The sequence below is a fragment of the Amblyraja radiata genome, chromosome 10 (assembly GCF_010909765.2).
Source record: "Amblyraja radiata isolate CabotCenter1 chromosome 10, sAmbRad1.1.pri, whole genome shotgun sequence".
Lineage (NCBI taxonomy): Eukaryota > Metazoa > Chordata > Chondrichthyes > Rajiformes > Rajidae > Amblyraja > Amblyraja radiata.
In genome coordinates, this window is record NC_045965.1 from 39,175,691 (window position 1) to 39,190,887 (window position 15,197).

General features: G+C 42.5%; 1 protein-coding gene across 4 annotated transcripts in view; it reads right to left on the reverse strand.

Annotated features, from left to right (window-relative positions):
- Positions 1–15,197, reverse strand: part of eps15 (epidermal growth factor receptor pathway substrate 15) — a 143,282-nt gene that overhangs the window by 52,666 nt on the left and 75,419 nt on the right. For all 4 annotated transcript variants that reach the window (XM_033028581.1, XM_033028580.1, XM_033028578.1 and 1 more), the window contains exon 13: positions 8,125–8,197. In XM_033028581.1, coding sequence (XP_032884472.1) covers positions 8,125–8,197 — 73 coding nt within the window. The remainder of the gene's footprint in view (positions 1–8,124; positions 8,198–15,197) is intronic.

The following is a 15,197-nucleotide window of genomic DNA, read 5'->3' on the forward strand; positions in this document are numbered from 1 at the left end:
TTTTGTAGTCTTTTCCTTTCCAGGGCGCTCAAATTGCCGAACCAAGCCACGATGCAACCGGTCAGCATGCTCTCGACTGTGCACCTGTAGAAGTTAGAGAGAGTCTTCCTTGACAATCCGACTCTCCGTAATCTTCTCAGGAAGTAGAGGCGCTGATGTGCTTTTTTGATGATTGCATTAGTGTTCTCGGACCAGGAAAGATCTTCAGAGATGTGCACGCCCAGGAATTTGAAGCTCTTGACCCTTTCAACCATCGACCCGTTGATATAAATGGGGCTGTGGGTCCCCCTCCTACTCCTTCCAAAGTCCACAATCAGTTCCTTGGTTTTGCTGGTGTTGAGGGCCAGGTTATTGCGCTGGCACCATATGGACAGTTGCTCGATCTCTCTTCTGTACTCTGACTCATCCCCATCAGTGATACGCCCCACAATAGTGGTGTCGTCAGCGAACTTGATGATGGAGTTCGCACTGTGGTTCGCTACGCAGTCATGGGTATAGAGTGAGTACAGCAGGGGGCTGAGCACGCAGCCTTGAGGTGCTCCCGTGCTGATTGTTATTGAGGCTGACACATTTCCACCAATACGAACCGACTGTGGTCTGTGGACGAGGAAGTCGAGGATCCAGTTGCAGAGGGATGCGCAGAGACCCAGTTCTGCGAGTTTGGTAACCAGTTTGGAGGGGATGATTGTGTTAAATGCCGAGCTGTAATCAATGAATAACAGCCTGACATATGAGTTTTTGTTGTCCAAGTGGTCCATTTATCTAATTACATGAATTTAGATTCCCGACTGACATAGTAGAATTCAAGCTCTTATCTCAGGATCAGCTCTTTGGTTGCTGGTCAAGTTATTGAATTATCATTTTACTGGACAGAGTTCTGGCTACCACCTTCCATACCAACTAAAGAGATGTCACCACCAGACATCTTTCTCACTCAGTGTTCAAGAAGGAACTGCAGATGCTGGAAGATCGAAGGTACACAAAAATGCTGGAGAAACTCAGCGGGTGCAGCAGCATCTATGGAGCGAAGGAAATAGGCGACGTTTCGGGCCGAAACCCTTCTTCAGACTTTCTCACTTTCTCACTCATCCCCTTCAGTATTGTAAAAGAAATAAAGAAACCATTCCTTTTGTGACTCTGTTTCACTCATCAACCATTACTTTCTCATGCCACTTTCCCATTACAACTACATTTTCACCCCTCTTCTTCCCATCATCCAGGGATCCATGCAGCTTTTCAGGTAAAGAAGTGATTCACTTGTACATTTCCAGTCACATTTACTACTATTCACGGACTCCTCTCTATTGGAGAAATCAAAAGCAGGTTGGGCTGACAGGCTTGAGACAGGAAAAAAATGAAAAAAAGAGGAAGAGAGATGGGGGTCCAGGGTGCAGAATTATTTTGATAATTATACCTTGAAATGCCTGTTTACCCTTAATTTATACCGTTTTTTAAATTGTATCTTAAAATAACACATTTTACCCCTTAACAACTTTTCGTTTGACTCCTCCCATTCCCTCCAAATACAAGGCGTGGCTATGGGCACGCGCATGGGCCCTAGCTATGCCTGCCTGTTTGTAGGGTACGTCAAACAATCTTTGTTTGAGACGTACCATGGCCCTATCCCCAAACACTACCTCCGCTACATCGACGACTGCATTGGTGCTACCTCCTGCACCCATACACAACTCACTGACTTCATCCATTTCACCACTAACTTCCATCCGGCACTCAAATACACCTCGACCATTTCCGACGTTTCTCTACCATTTCTAGACCTCTCTATCTCCATCGCAGGTAATAGACTGCTGACCGACATCTAGTATAAAACCACTGACTCCCATGGCTATCTGGACTACACTTCTTCCCATCCTGCTTCCTGTAAGGACTCCATCCCCTTCTCCCAATTCCTCCTACGACGCATCTGCACCCGGGATGAGGTGTTCCACACCAGGGCATCAGAGATGTCCTCATTCTTCAGGTAACGGGGGTTCCCCTCTTCTACTATAGATGAGGCTCTCACCAGTGTCTCTTCTATACCCCATAACTCTGCTCTCACTCCCCATCCCCCCACTCGTAACAAAGGCAGAATCCGCCTTGTCCTCACTTTCCACCCGTCACGTACAACAAATAATCCTCAGACATTTTCGCCACCTCCAAGGGGATCCCAACACTGGCCACATCTTCCCATCTCCTCCCGTTTGCTTTCCGCAGTGACAGCTCCCTCCGTAACTCCTTGGTCAATTCGTCCCTTCCCACCCAAACCTCCCCCTCTCCTGGCACTTTCCCTTGCAACCGCAGGAAATGCTACACTTGTTGCTTTACCTCCTCCCTTGACTCCATTCAAGAACCCAAGCAGTCTTTCCAGGTACGGCAGAGGTTCACCTGCACCTCCTCCAACCTCATCTATTGCATCCGCTCTCTCATAAATTGCAACCTGGTCTCTCGGTAGCTCAGCACTTCAACTCCCCCTCCCATTCCAACCATTCTGTCCTGGGCCTCCTCCATGGCCAGAGTGAGGCCCACCATAAATTCGAGGAGCAGCACCTCATATTTCGCTTGGGCAGCTAACACCCCAGCGGTATGAACATTGACTTCTCTAATTTCAGGTAGCCCCTACTTTCTCCTCCCCTTCCCAGCTCTCCCTCAGCCCACTGTCTCCGCCTCTTCCTTTCTTCTTCCCGCACCCACCCCCCCCCCCCCCACTCTCACAACAGTCTGAAGAAGGGTCTCGACCTGAAACATTGCCTATTTCCTTAGTTCCATAGATGCTGCCTCGCCCACTAAGTTTCTCCAGCACTTTTGTCCACCTTTGATTTTCCAGCATCTGCAATTCCTTCTTAAACATTTTACTTGCATGTCACTTCTTAATTTACACAGAAAATTTGTGATAATTATACCTTAAAATGACACCCTTGCTAGTTTACACTTAAGTCATATTGAAAATATTTTATATTGCACCTACACCTACTTGTAACATGATACCTGTTCCTTGTTTGTTTACTCTAATTAGTTTACACAGGAAATTTTATAATTTTTTGTTAATTATAACTTGAAATGACACCATTTGCTTGCTTGTTTACCTTCAATTTATACATAATTTTTTTTAATTATACCTTACAATAACACATTTTACCAGATTGAACCGAGTACCCCAGATTGAACTCCCCACCCCAACCCCGGTACGGTAGGCCTAGGGGACAGAGGAAAACCGCTATTCTACATGTGCAGAGCTGAGCGCTAGCCGTAGAGATGCGCATGCAAAAACGGTCGGCCCGCAACCGCGTACACGCTTTCCGCTAAAATCGACTCCGCGGATTTCCACGCACTCAACCATCGGCGCAGCGGCTCACTGTCTCACGGAAAGATTCAAGATTCAATTTAATTGCCACATGTACCAATTAAGGTACAGTGACATTTGAGTTACCACACAGCCATACTAAGTAAAAAGCAAAAATACACACAGACCATAAAATAAAGTTTAACATAAACATCCACCACAGTGGAATCAGCATTCCTCACTATGATGGAAGGCAATAAAGTTCAGTCAAACATGTTACTAGTACTACACCATCTAGCAGTGTTCTCATGGAATCATTATATGCCACCTTTAGTCTCTGCAACCTTGTCTTTCCGTAGTTCGACCACAGGTGTGCAGTATAGAGTGGTGTGCAATATGCTCTGAACAGTGACATCTTCACCACATCTGTACATGCACCAAACTTCGCAAGAGAATATTCGTCTGTACATACGGCATACATCGTTGCCTATAAATATCCTCATCATCTGTCATTTGTTCTGTAATAAAATGCCCAAGATATTTTACCTTATTACAGACACTAAGATTATTGTCAGACAATTTAAAATCAGGAAATTTTAGACATTTATCCTCTTTGGTTCTACAGATCATAACAGCACTTACAAGCTTTATATTTAATATCATGTTCCACACCATACACAGAACATATAGTGAGGAGGTGCTGGGGACCAGCGTTAGATGGACTAAAGACCACAAGATCATCAGCATACATAATATGGTTCACTAAAATATTACCAATCATGCACCCAGTATTACAGGCTTTCAATTGTTTGGACAGATCATCAATATAAAGATTAAAAAGGACTGGGAACAAAATCCCCCCTTGTTTAACACCACTGCTAACTCCAAATGGGGCTGAGACCCTGTTGCCCCATTTTATTTGCATAGTCTGGTGGGCATACCAGTAAGCCAGAATTCTCACAATGTATTTAGGCACCCCTCTTTGACTCATTTTAACAAACAGCTTTCTGTGATTAACACGATCAAAAGCTTTGGAAGCATTAATAAAGCACATAAGAATCGAAGAGTTTTTGCCTCAATATTTGTTTACAATCTCCTTTACGGCATATATGCACAAGTCAGTGCCATGTTTAGCTTTAAAACCAAACTGGTTATCTGTGGAGTTAACAAACTAATTTACTCTATCCAGCAGAACTCTTTCTAAGACTTTTGACAATATGCTGGCTAAAGCTATGGGCCTGTAATTATTTAGGCTGCCTACTTTACCAGCTTTGTCCTTAACAGACAACATTGAGTCTGGTAACAACCCATGAATCATAAAGCCAGTAAAACAAATAGTAAGGAGAGGAGCTATCCTCATACTCGCATACTTAAGATGTTCAGCAGAAATATGATACTAGCCACTTGCTTTGTTATTGGACAGCTTGTTCATGGCATGATACACCTCATGTGATATAATCACCATTGAGTCATTATTCTCAATATTGTCCACCCTATACAAATCACCTTGGACACAGTTGAATAAAGTAATAGTAAAATAATGTTGTCGCCATAACTCTGTGAGATTAGCTGTTCCGGAGATTCCACCTGCAATGCATGGTAGAGATGTTTTGCAACTGGATAAGAGCCCTCACTTCTTTCCAAAAATCAGTAGCATTGTTAGCAGCTTCTCAGCCATGGAATCAGCCTTATATCTTGCATTAGTGAGCTTCTTGTACTCATACACAGGCCCGTCTGGGTCTACCTGCCATAGCCCATGATTTAGTAGCTTCACGGGCTTCAGCATGATACTCAGCTACATACTTATTGCAGCCAGGCCTGATGTTATGTGTCTTATTTTTTATGCTTGCAGTAGGGCTTATTGCTTACATATAAAGCGCTTACTATATCATTATACATGGATCAGATCACTCTCCCATGCTTCATATCCTTACAATTAACATTACTACACATTATTGCATCTTTAGGTAGATGAATATTGCTTAAGGATTTATCTGTATGGGCATAATAGCCTAAGAGGTCTTCCTTTGTGAGGGATGACCAGTCCAGTTTTTCTTCTGGAGAATTGAAGGCTTCTTGCCGGCATTTGGGATGATTTTTGTAATATTATTTAGCCTTAGTCAGCGGTATCGCTATCACCTTGCCGTCAGAAGTTACTAGATGCATTGCAAAGCTTGTTGTGCTTATTTTGAACATTGCAGTGCCACAGAGAAAATATTGTACGATACAATAAAACTTTATTCATCCCCGGAGGGAAATTGGTCTGCCAACAGTCACAACACACAAGGTACACTAAAACTTGAAATTAAACATGAAAACAAAAAGAAAAAGACAAACGGCTGTTGGCTGGCTGCCGTGTGCTCAGCGCCTTAACCAGAACAAACAAATAAACGAACGCAGGCTTATCTCCTGGGCAGAGGATTCTAAAACTAGAGTGCCCCCCCCCCTCCCCCAACACAATGGCAGTCCTTTCCAAATGCATTTACAAACCTGGCATCAGATGCGCAAATGTAATTTGGAGGTAATATCTTTCCTACATTGTGTGAAAATCGCTTGTTACTGTATCACAACTCTCCATTACAGTGCGATGTAAACATAAGTTTTGCAAGCATTCCAACAATCTGGCATCTGACTAACAGAATGAATTTTGCTTCTGAAGTAACAAAATTGTATTCATCATCAGTCAAATTTAATAATTTCCCTACATCACGTATCTTCAATATCTGCAGTAGACACTAAGAAAATTATTGATTTAGTGTTGGCAATTTTTTTTAATTGCCTACTGTTCTCAGCATTTAAAAACCGCAAAGCAAAATTTGAAAATATTTCTATATATCTGAATAACATTAATTTGAAGCATTCAAAAACATCAAGGCACATTCCAAAGATGGATTGATAATGCAGCCAAATGTAAAGATAACATAAGGTAAAAGGGAGCAGAATGAGTGGGAGGGCTAATTAAAGACCACATTTTACAGATTATACTTGAAACCCAACCCATCAAAAACTCAATTATGCAGCTTCCATCTTAAAAATCGAGATGCAGGAAAACAACTGAGTGTCTCATGGGATGGCCACAAACTCTCCAACCACTTCCATCCCGTGTACCTCGGAGTCACACTTGACAGGACACTCTCTTTCAAAACCCACCTTCAGAACACCAAAGCCAAGGTCAACACTCGCAACAACATCCTGCGCAAACTGGTAAACTCAGTGGGGCGCTGATCCACCAACCATCCGTGCAACTGCCCTAGCCCTGTGCTTCTCCACAGCTGAATACGCGTGCTCAAGCTGGAGCCGCTCCCACCACACCAAACTGGTTGACACAGCCCTCAACGACACGTGCCACATTATCACGGGATGCATAAAGACAACACCAGTCCCGTGCCTCTACGCCCTAGCTGGTATTGCCCCCCCCCCCCATATCAGACGATCCATCGTCGCCCAAGACAAGCGGAGAGCACAGGAGATCGATACCAGGCACCCCCTGCACGGACACACAGCACCTCCACCCCGACTGAAATCCAGAGCCAGTTTCTTGCAGACAGTCCCACCTCTCCAGACAACCAAAGAAACAGCAAGGACCAACATCTGGAAAGATGAATGGAACCAGCTCAACACACGAGCCCACGACTGGATGGAGAGAGGAATCACTCCGACTGAATGCCTCGCCAGCGGACACGACCTCCCATGGCCAACCTGGAAGACCCTCAACAGATTACGAGTGGAGCAGGGGAGGTGCAAAGCACTTATGAAAGCTTGGAACTACCAGGCAGAAGACACATGCAACTGTGGAGCAGTACAATGTCCCACCTACTGGAGTGTGACGACGCCCCCCAGTGCAGCCCCCAGGACCTGGCTGAACCGACCCGACCAGCTGTGACCTGCGCCAGATACTGGCAGAATGACATCTGAGATTGCAACGGACTCGAAGAAGAGGACAGATTATATTCGATTGATAACCTCAAGACTGATTTTATACAAAACTACTAGCTTTGCTCTTAGAGCTTCAAGTAGGCAGCTTCAAACCTGATGCAATATTTCATCTTGAATTGAATTCTACAGCACAATAACAATGCAACTACATTTCTCCGAGCTATCCATGAGGCTGCGTCATGCATTTGAGATCTGGTATGCTGCTACAAGAGATAATTTCACATTGGAGCAGTCATGATATTAACATAATCTGATGTTGCATCATTAATAACCAGCAAAAAAGTGTGACGTTTACCCCTTACTATGCCTTCTCCAACTATATTGGCATCTCCATTAATAATACCATAGTAACCAAGCCAAATAAACCTTGCAATCTGAAGAAACTGTCATGTAAATTGTTTATTGATCAATTTACGGTGACTGCTGTAAGCACCCTTAGAGCAAAGAATGATCAGATGCTGACGGGGAATCTGACAAATGGTACTGGACAATTAAATATCACATGTGTTTGTTGATGCTTCAGGCAAAAATATTACGTAAAGAGCTTTTGTTTTAGCTGAATTGTTATTGTACATTTTAATAATTTCCCTATTTTCATTCAGAATTTCTCAAACTGCTTAATATATCTACATACCTTAGTAAATGTACAAAAATAATTGTGAAATATTTAATCTAACAGTAAATACAATTCTTTCATCTTGAAAAATAGCTACTGCGTGGATTCAGTAAAAATTCTGCATGACGTAACTGACCGATATCCAAAATAAAATCGTACACTGCCAGCTGATATGCCCGCAAAATTGGCAAAATCTCTGCTTCTGAATAACAGTCTGAAAATACAGCAAGGGCACCATGACTTTGCAGATGTTGCTCACTTAATCTTAAAAACTGGTGCAATTAATACTTGCCTGGACCTCACTCGTTCGCTGCTTGATTGCCTCCTCTTTTTCTTTGATTTCCACTTCCACACTGCTTTTCTCCCTGGAAGACCAGCAGACAAGGCAGGTATATTTAAGGACATCAGCCACAACAGGAACAGCTAACCAGCTCCCGAATCCTTTCTCGCCCTTCAAATGCATCTTCTTACAATGGGAGGGAATGGGAAGGATATCAGTAATCTTTTAAACTACGTATAAAATGCCCAATTTCAGTGAGGAACCAAAATGCCTGATATCAGAATGGGTTCAGTGAAATACAGAGTCGAAAATCAATGAGACGATTTCTCACCACAAATGTCACTGTTGCTATGGAGCTGTTGGCTAATCGAAGCTAGAGCTTATAGGAAGAGGAGGAGCTAGAAGGATCATCCCACCATTAAACTACATTTTATTACAAGACTAAATTTTAAATAGCCAATACATGCACACTTTGAGTGTTATCAAAAATAAATAACAATACATCACATTTTTAAAAGAATAGATACAATCTTCAAAATTCCACATAAGCATTATTCAATTGTTTTTTTTATTTAGAGATTCTGACTGCACAAAAGCAACCCCTCATTAGAAATCTGTAATGTTGGTATGTTATTACATTTGCTTTCATGAATTATGGGTATTGTGGCCTTCTTGCATCACACACTAATTTCTTCATATGTATTCTAAATTTTACAATATCACACTAACAGCAGAAAATGCATGCATGATTTCATCTCGTAGTAAGTGCTCACTAACGAGAATCTCACAGGGCACAGGCATGGATGACAATGTTATTTTGATCTGTCAACTCTCGAATCAACTTCATAGCAAACATCTGTCTCTTCTCTCCTCCCCCCACCCCAACCCCTGATAATTTTCAGACTCACCGGTCGTTGGGCGGAGAGCGGTGCCGTGGAGATTTTAAACAATCTCTTACTACTCGCATCATCTTTGCAGTACATACTAACTCGGCACTGAGCTCAGCTTCACAAGTGTGGGGTTTAAAATCAAAAGCACATCAACTGAATGTCATGAGTGAATCCTATGACTGCATACCTGCATCATACAATCAGCAAAGGCTGATCTTCTCCAACTATCGCAAGCCTGCCCCCTCTCACCGCATACGCAGACAAGGGTTTCAGATTCTACAGAATCACTTCAGAAACCAGGAAATAGCAGTCACGTGGAAAACAACCTCGCCCGAGAGACGCTCCACACTGCATCTAGTTATTCATTTAGTTAGTAGCTGATGTAGTGAGCTTTGGGTAAAGGTGGGTGTTGGCATGATGAAGGGATGCAAAATGATGTTCACAAATTTCCCAAAAGATACTTGAGATGTTTTGTTTTTTTAAAGCATTAGGTTTTGCAGTTGGCTGGTATGTATAACTGTTTAATTACACTGCAGAAGCAGTTTGCAAAGAGAACTCATTATATAAATAGAAAACAGCTACCAAGCCTGTGAGGCAGTGTGATTGGGTAATTTACTGTGGTGAAGGCAACACAGGGAGTGTGATGAATAGGTCATCTGAAATAAGGTGGTGATCAATAACAATAAACTAATGGCAGTTTGTTACGACAGGAAATGAAATGAAAGCATAAATCTTAAAAAATGGTTTCAGGCTTTTTTTCTTTTAAACGTGCAACACTAATGTATCATTGCTCATTTGTAAATTTGTGGGGTGCCTCATACAAATATTAACAGCGACATTTATTGCATCTGGTTGACAAAAATGTTGGAGAAACTCAGGGGGTGCAGCAGCATTTATGGAGCGAAGGAAATAGGCCTTCTTCAGACTGATGGAGGCTGGGAGGGGGGGGGGGCGGGGCGGGGAGAAGAAAAGAAAAAGAGGAGGAGCCCGAGGGCTGAGTAAAAGCTGCGAAGGGGAGGAGACAGCAAGGGCTAAACGGAATTGGAAGAATTCAATGTTTATACCACTAGGGTGCAGACTGCCCAAGCGGAATATGAGATGCTTTTCCTCCAATTTCCGGTGGTGCTCACCCTGGCCATGGAGGAGGCCCAGGACAGAGAGGTCGGATTCAGAATGGGAGGGGGTGTTGAAGTGCTGAGCCACTGGGAGGTCAGGTTGGTTAATGCGGACCGAGCGGAGGTGTTTGGCGAAACGATCGCCAAGCCTACGCTTGGTCTCACTGATGTAGATCAGCTGACATCTAGAGCAGCGGATGCAATAGATGAGGTTGGAGATGCAGGTGAACCTCTGTCGCACCTGGAATGACTGCTTGGGTCCTTGAATGGAGTCGAGGGGGGAGGTAAAGCGACAAGTGTAGCATCTCTTGCGGTTTCAAGGGAAAGTGCCCGGGATGGGGGTGGTGCAGGAGGGAAGGGAAGAATTGACAAGGGAGTTGGGGAGGGAGCGGTCTTTGCAGAAAGCAGACAGGGGAGGCGATGGGAAGAGGTGGCGAGTGGTGGGGTCATGTTGGAGGTGGCGAAAATGACGGAGGACTATTTGTTCTATGTGACGGCTAGTGGGGTATAAGGTGAGAACTCGGGGGACTCTGCCCTTGTTACGAATGGGGGGGATCGGGAGAGAGAGCAGCGTTACGGGGTATGGAAGAGACCCTGGTGCAAGCCTATTGCATCTGGTTTACAGGCTGCCAAAATGTTTTAAAATATTCTGCAATAAATTAAAGATCATTGGATATAACCGAAAGGTAACCATAAACTATAGATTATTTAGTTCTTTCTATAAAGCTCTTTTCTTACCCCAAGTCTTAAATGGTTGACAAATAAGGTTCTGAGAATTACTGAAGATGGTAATCAAAAAGTTTTTTTTTGGACAAACGGTTTACTAGCTCTCACCAAAATGATGAAGATATTTATTATGCAGTTATCTCAATTTATTCTGTGATCAAATAAGGAAAGATCTATAAGTTGAGTTCAGATTGTCCTTCAGTCTTATGCCAAGGGCAATATTATTTTAATATAACTTTTTCAAAAAAATGATAGAATATACTTTAAAGTATCCAAGGTAAGATATGAATCACAATACGGTAAACCCTTGTTTTTCCGACCTCATAATGGATTTTGGTTATAATGGAGGAAATCTGTTGTAACCTAGGAGTCTGTTCGTATCAGGTAGGTCAGGAAACATTAGCATTTTAAGGTTACAAAAACACCAGGATTGAAAATAGATAAACCACCTCATAAAATGGAGATTTACTGTGTGCCTGATGGTTAATCTCTGTCAGCAGAATACCAAAAATCCAGTCCGGAGGAATGGAAAGGTGCCACGTACAGAGATCCGTGTCCAGTGAGCAGGTTGGTACTCGGGAGGGGGGGAAGAAGAAATAAAGCTGGGTCGAAAGAATTCGCTCCTCATGACTGATGGAATGATCGTTCGGCCGTATTCACGTTTGGAAACAATAAATATTTTGGGCTTGCTTGCAGTTTGATGAAGTTGGCCGATTGTCATTTAATGTTAACATTGGCAAGTGACATCTCTCCCTTGGAGCAGGGAATTGGAAAAATACCGTTAATTCTGGGATCTGGGGCTTGATGAGTTATGAGACAGAATGGAGCAGCTGGTAGAGCCTCTGCCTCCCAGCGCCAGAGACCCAGGTGCTATCTGCGTGCTGCTGTGGCTTCCTCCCACATCCCAAAGACGTAAGGGTTTGTAAGTTAATCGGCCTCTGTGTGTTGGGAGACTATTCATCTAGTGCAGGGGTGGGGAACCTGCGGCCTTCTAGGCCATTAAGTGCGGCCTTTTGAAACAATCCAAATTTTGTAGAACAAATCCTTTTATTTTTATTAATATGTTTTTATTCGTCTTTTATTATTTTTATTTTAATCTTAAAATGAACATAGTTAAAATACCAAAGAGTAAAAGAAGATTCAACGAAATAATCCTTCCCGACTGACGGCCACAATTAAAACATTAGCAAGTCATGAGGGCTATTTTAACAAAATAATGTACATTTTGAAGTATATCTAATTGAAGTTTCTTGGATGCGGCCTTATTAGATTACAGCTAACTTAATGCGGCATTCCAACATGAAAAGGTTCCCCACCACTGATCTAGTGTGTCGGAGTTTATGTAAAAGTGGGATAACATAGAAGTAGTGAGAACGGGTAATTGATAGTCGGCATGGACTCGGTGGGTCAAGATTCAAGATTATTTAATGACCACACAGTCAAGCTGGTGGAATTCATGTTCAGTACAGGATTTTACACAATAAGCTGATTCCAGTCATGCAGACATACAGTTTGTGGTACAGAAGAACACAGTAAGCAGAACATAACATAAAACACAGACAACATACCTGTCAAAAGACCTGTTACTGTACTGTATCTCTAAATTAAGATTAATCTGAGAACACGACTTTCTCTCCCATTTCTGCCACATGCGCTGATTTTGAGATCTTTACAGACCTTCTAAAACCTTCCATTGGATTAATTATTCTGTTATAACAGATAATCAGCAAAAACGGACACCATTCCCTCCCCTATGGTCTGTTTTAACAAGGGTTTTTGTGTATATAGCAAGAAGAATTTGCTTGAATTTACAAAACCAATTCAACAAAATATGAATGCTTCTGAAAATGTTAAGTAGCAATACAAAATGCTCTTGATGTTCAAGTTCAAGTGAGTTTATTGTCATGTGTCCCTGATAGGACAATGAAATTCTTGCTTTGCTTCAGCACACAGAACATAGTAGGCATTTACTACAAAACAGATCAGTGTGTCCATATACCATTATATAAATATATCCACACATGAATAAATAAACTGATAAAGTGCAAATAACAGATAGTGGGTTATTAATGATCAGAGTTTTGTCCGAGCCAGGTTTAATAGCCTGATGGCTGTGGGGAAGTAGGTATTCCTGAACCTGGTCGTTGCCGTCTTCAGGCTCCTGTACCTTCTACCTGAAGGTAGCAGGGAGATGAGCGTGTGGCCAGGATGGTGATGCAGTATGAGAGGCCTTCATTTCTCAAATAATTTACACCATTGCATGCCATTTATGAATTCCTTATAGGATATTGCAGCTTTTCTCCAATATTTGTACAGTAAATAAATCTTAGAGTAATATTAAACCAAAATTTAGAAATAGTAATGTAGCTGAAACGTGGCACACCAAACATTTTTTTTGATTTTGATCATTTTTGCCCATACTACTTTCATCTTCTTGGTTGGCTACTGCTCTCCCTGGCCACGTTAAGGGTCATACCTCACACACAAGGAAGATGATTATAGTTGTTGGAAGTCAATCATCTCAGCCCCAGGATATCACCATGAGAGTTCCTCATGGCTGTCTCTTGGGCAAACAATCTTCACATGCTTAATCATTGCTGTCCTTTCTGTCAGAAGGCCAAAGTTGGGGTATGCTGATGATTTTACAATGTTCAATTTCAATTGCAATGTTTTAGCAAATGAGTCTATGCTTGCTCGCAGCATAATATTTGTGTCTCAAAAATACCATGCAATAACTATCTTGGAGTCATATAGCACAACAACAGGCCCTTCGCCCCAACTTTCCCAAGACGCCCCACCTGCACGTGTAAGGGCCATATCCCACTAAACCTTTCCTAGCCACGAACCTGTCCAAATATCTTTTATGAGTAAATCTTCACGAGCGAATCTATATATCCATCCTCAGCATTGAATGGAGAATCATTGATGAGATCTACCATCAATATCCTGGAGGTCACGTTGAACAAAAATTAAACTGGACTGGCCACATAAACACTGCCATAAGTGAAGAATATTATGGAACACTTTCTACTTGCCAGATAACTGCTGCTCCAACAACATTCAAAACCGTCCAGGACACTGGGACACAGTGGCTGCAGTATACATCATCTAAAAATATATCAGTGACTCATCTCAGCTACTTCAATAGCAGGTCCCAAACAGATGACAGGCTAGGGCAGCGGGTGCACAGGAACACCACCACCACCTCCCAATCACACACTACCCTAATTCAAGCTCAAGTTCACATTTATTGTCACATGCAACTTATTGTCAATTAAGGTATAGTGATATTTGAGTTACCACACAGCCATGCAAGTAAAAAAAGAACGCAATACACAATAATAAATTTGACATAAACATCCACGTGGAACAAACATTCCTCACTGTGATGGGAGGCAATAAAGTTCAGTCATCTTCCTCCTTTGTTCACCCGTGGTGGTCAGGGCCTTCAACCCTCAGCACTACCTCTGCCGACGGCCCGATGTTAGTCCTCTCGTCGGGATGATGCAACGGAAACACTCCGTGGCATGGAGGTCCCGAGTCAGCCATTCCTTACTGGAGACCGCGGCTTCACAGTGTTAAAGTCCACAGGCCACAAGGACGGAGCACTTCCACAGTGATCCTCGGCAAAGGATTGCCAGCTCCGTGATGTTAAAGTCTGCGCCGTGTTTGCGGCTTGAAGCTCCAGGCCGGTTCAGGCCAGACATCCAGTTGTTAGGCCACGGGGAGGGGATGGAGACGTGACACGGAGAAAGATCACATCTCCATCGAGGTAAGTAACTGAAAATGGTTTCCCCCTATTCCCCCCCTCCACCCCCATCCCCCGCATAAAAACATACCGAGAAACATTAAAACATACATTTAAGACACACTAAAAATAACAAAAAAGTTAAAATAACACACAGGCTGCTGGCGAGGCTGCCATCTCGGCGCCATCCGATGACGTAATTTGAAGTATATCACAGGTTTGTCTGTAAATGCTAAGTCTACATTCTGGACACAAAGTACTGTGGGATTTGTTTTGCCAGAATGAATGTACCCATTCAAGAAGACAGTTCATTACCATCTTCTCAAGGTCTATTAGGAACAGGTAAAACATTTTGGCCTTGCCAGCTGAATTGAGATCTCATAGAATGATAGAAACAAAATATTTTCAGAAGGCATTTTTATACATATATTTCTGTTGCTCAACGCAATTCTTTTGGGGATGGTTTAATTTTTTTTAACCAAAAACAAAATGCATTGAGTTGGGCTTGATCTCTGCTAATGAGATAATGTTTTTAAATTAAAATGTTTCAAAGAAAATTCACCTTCCTTACAAAAGTTAAACAATTTCCAACAGACAAACATATTG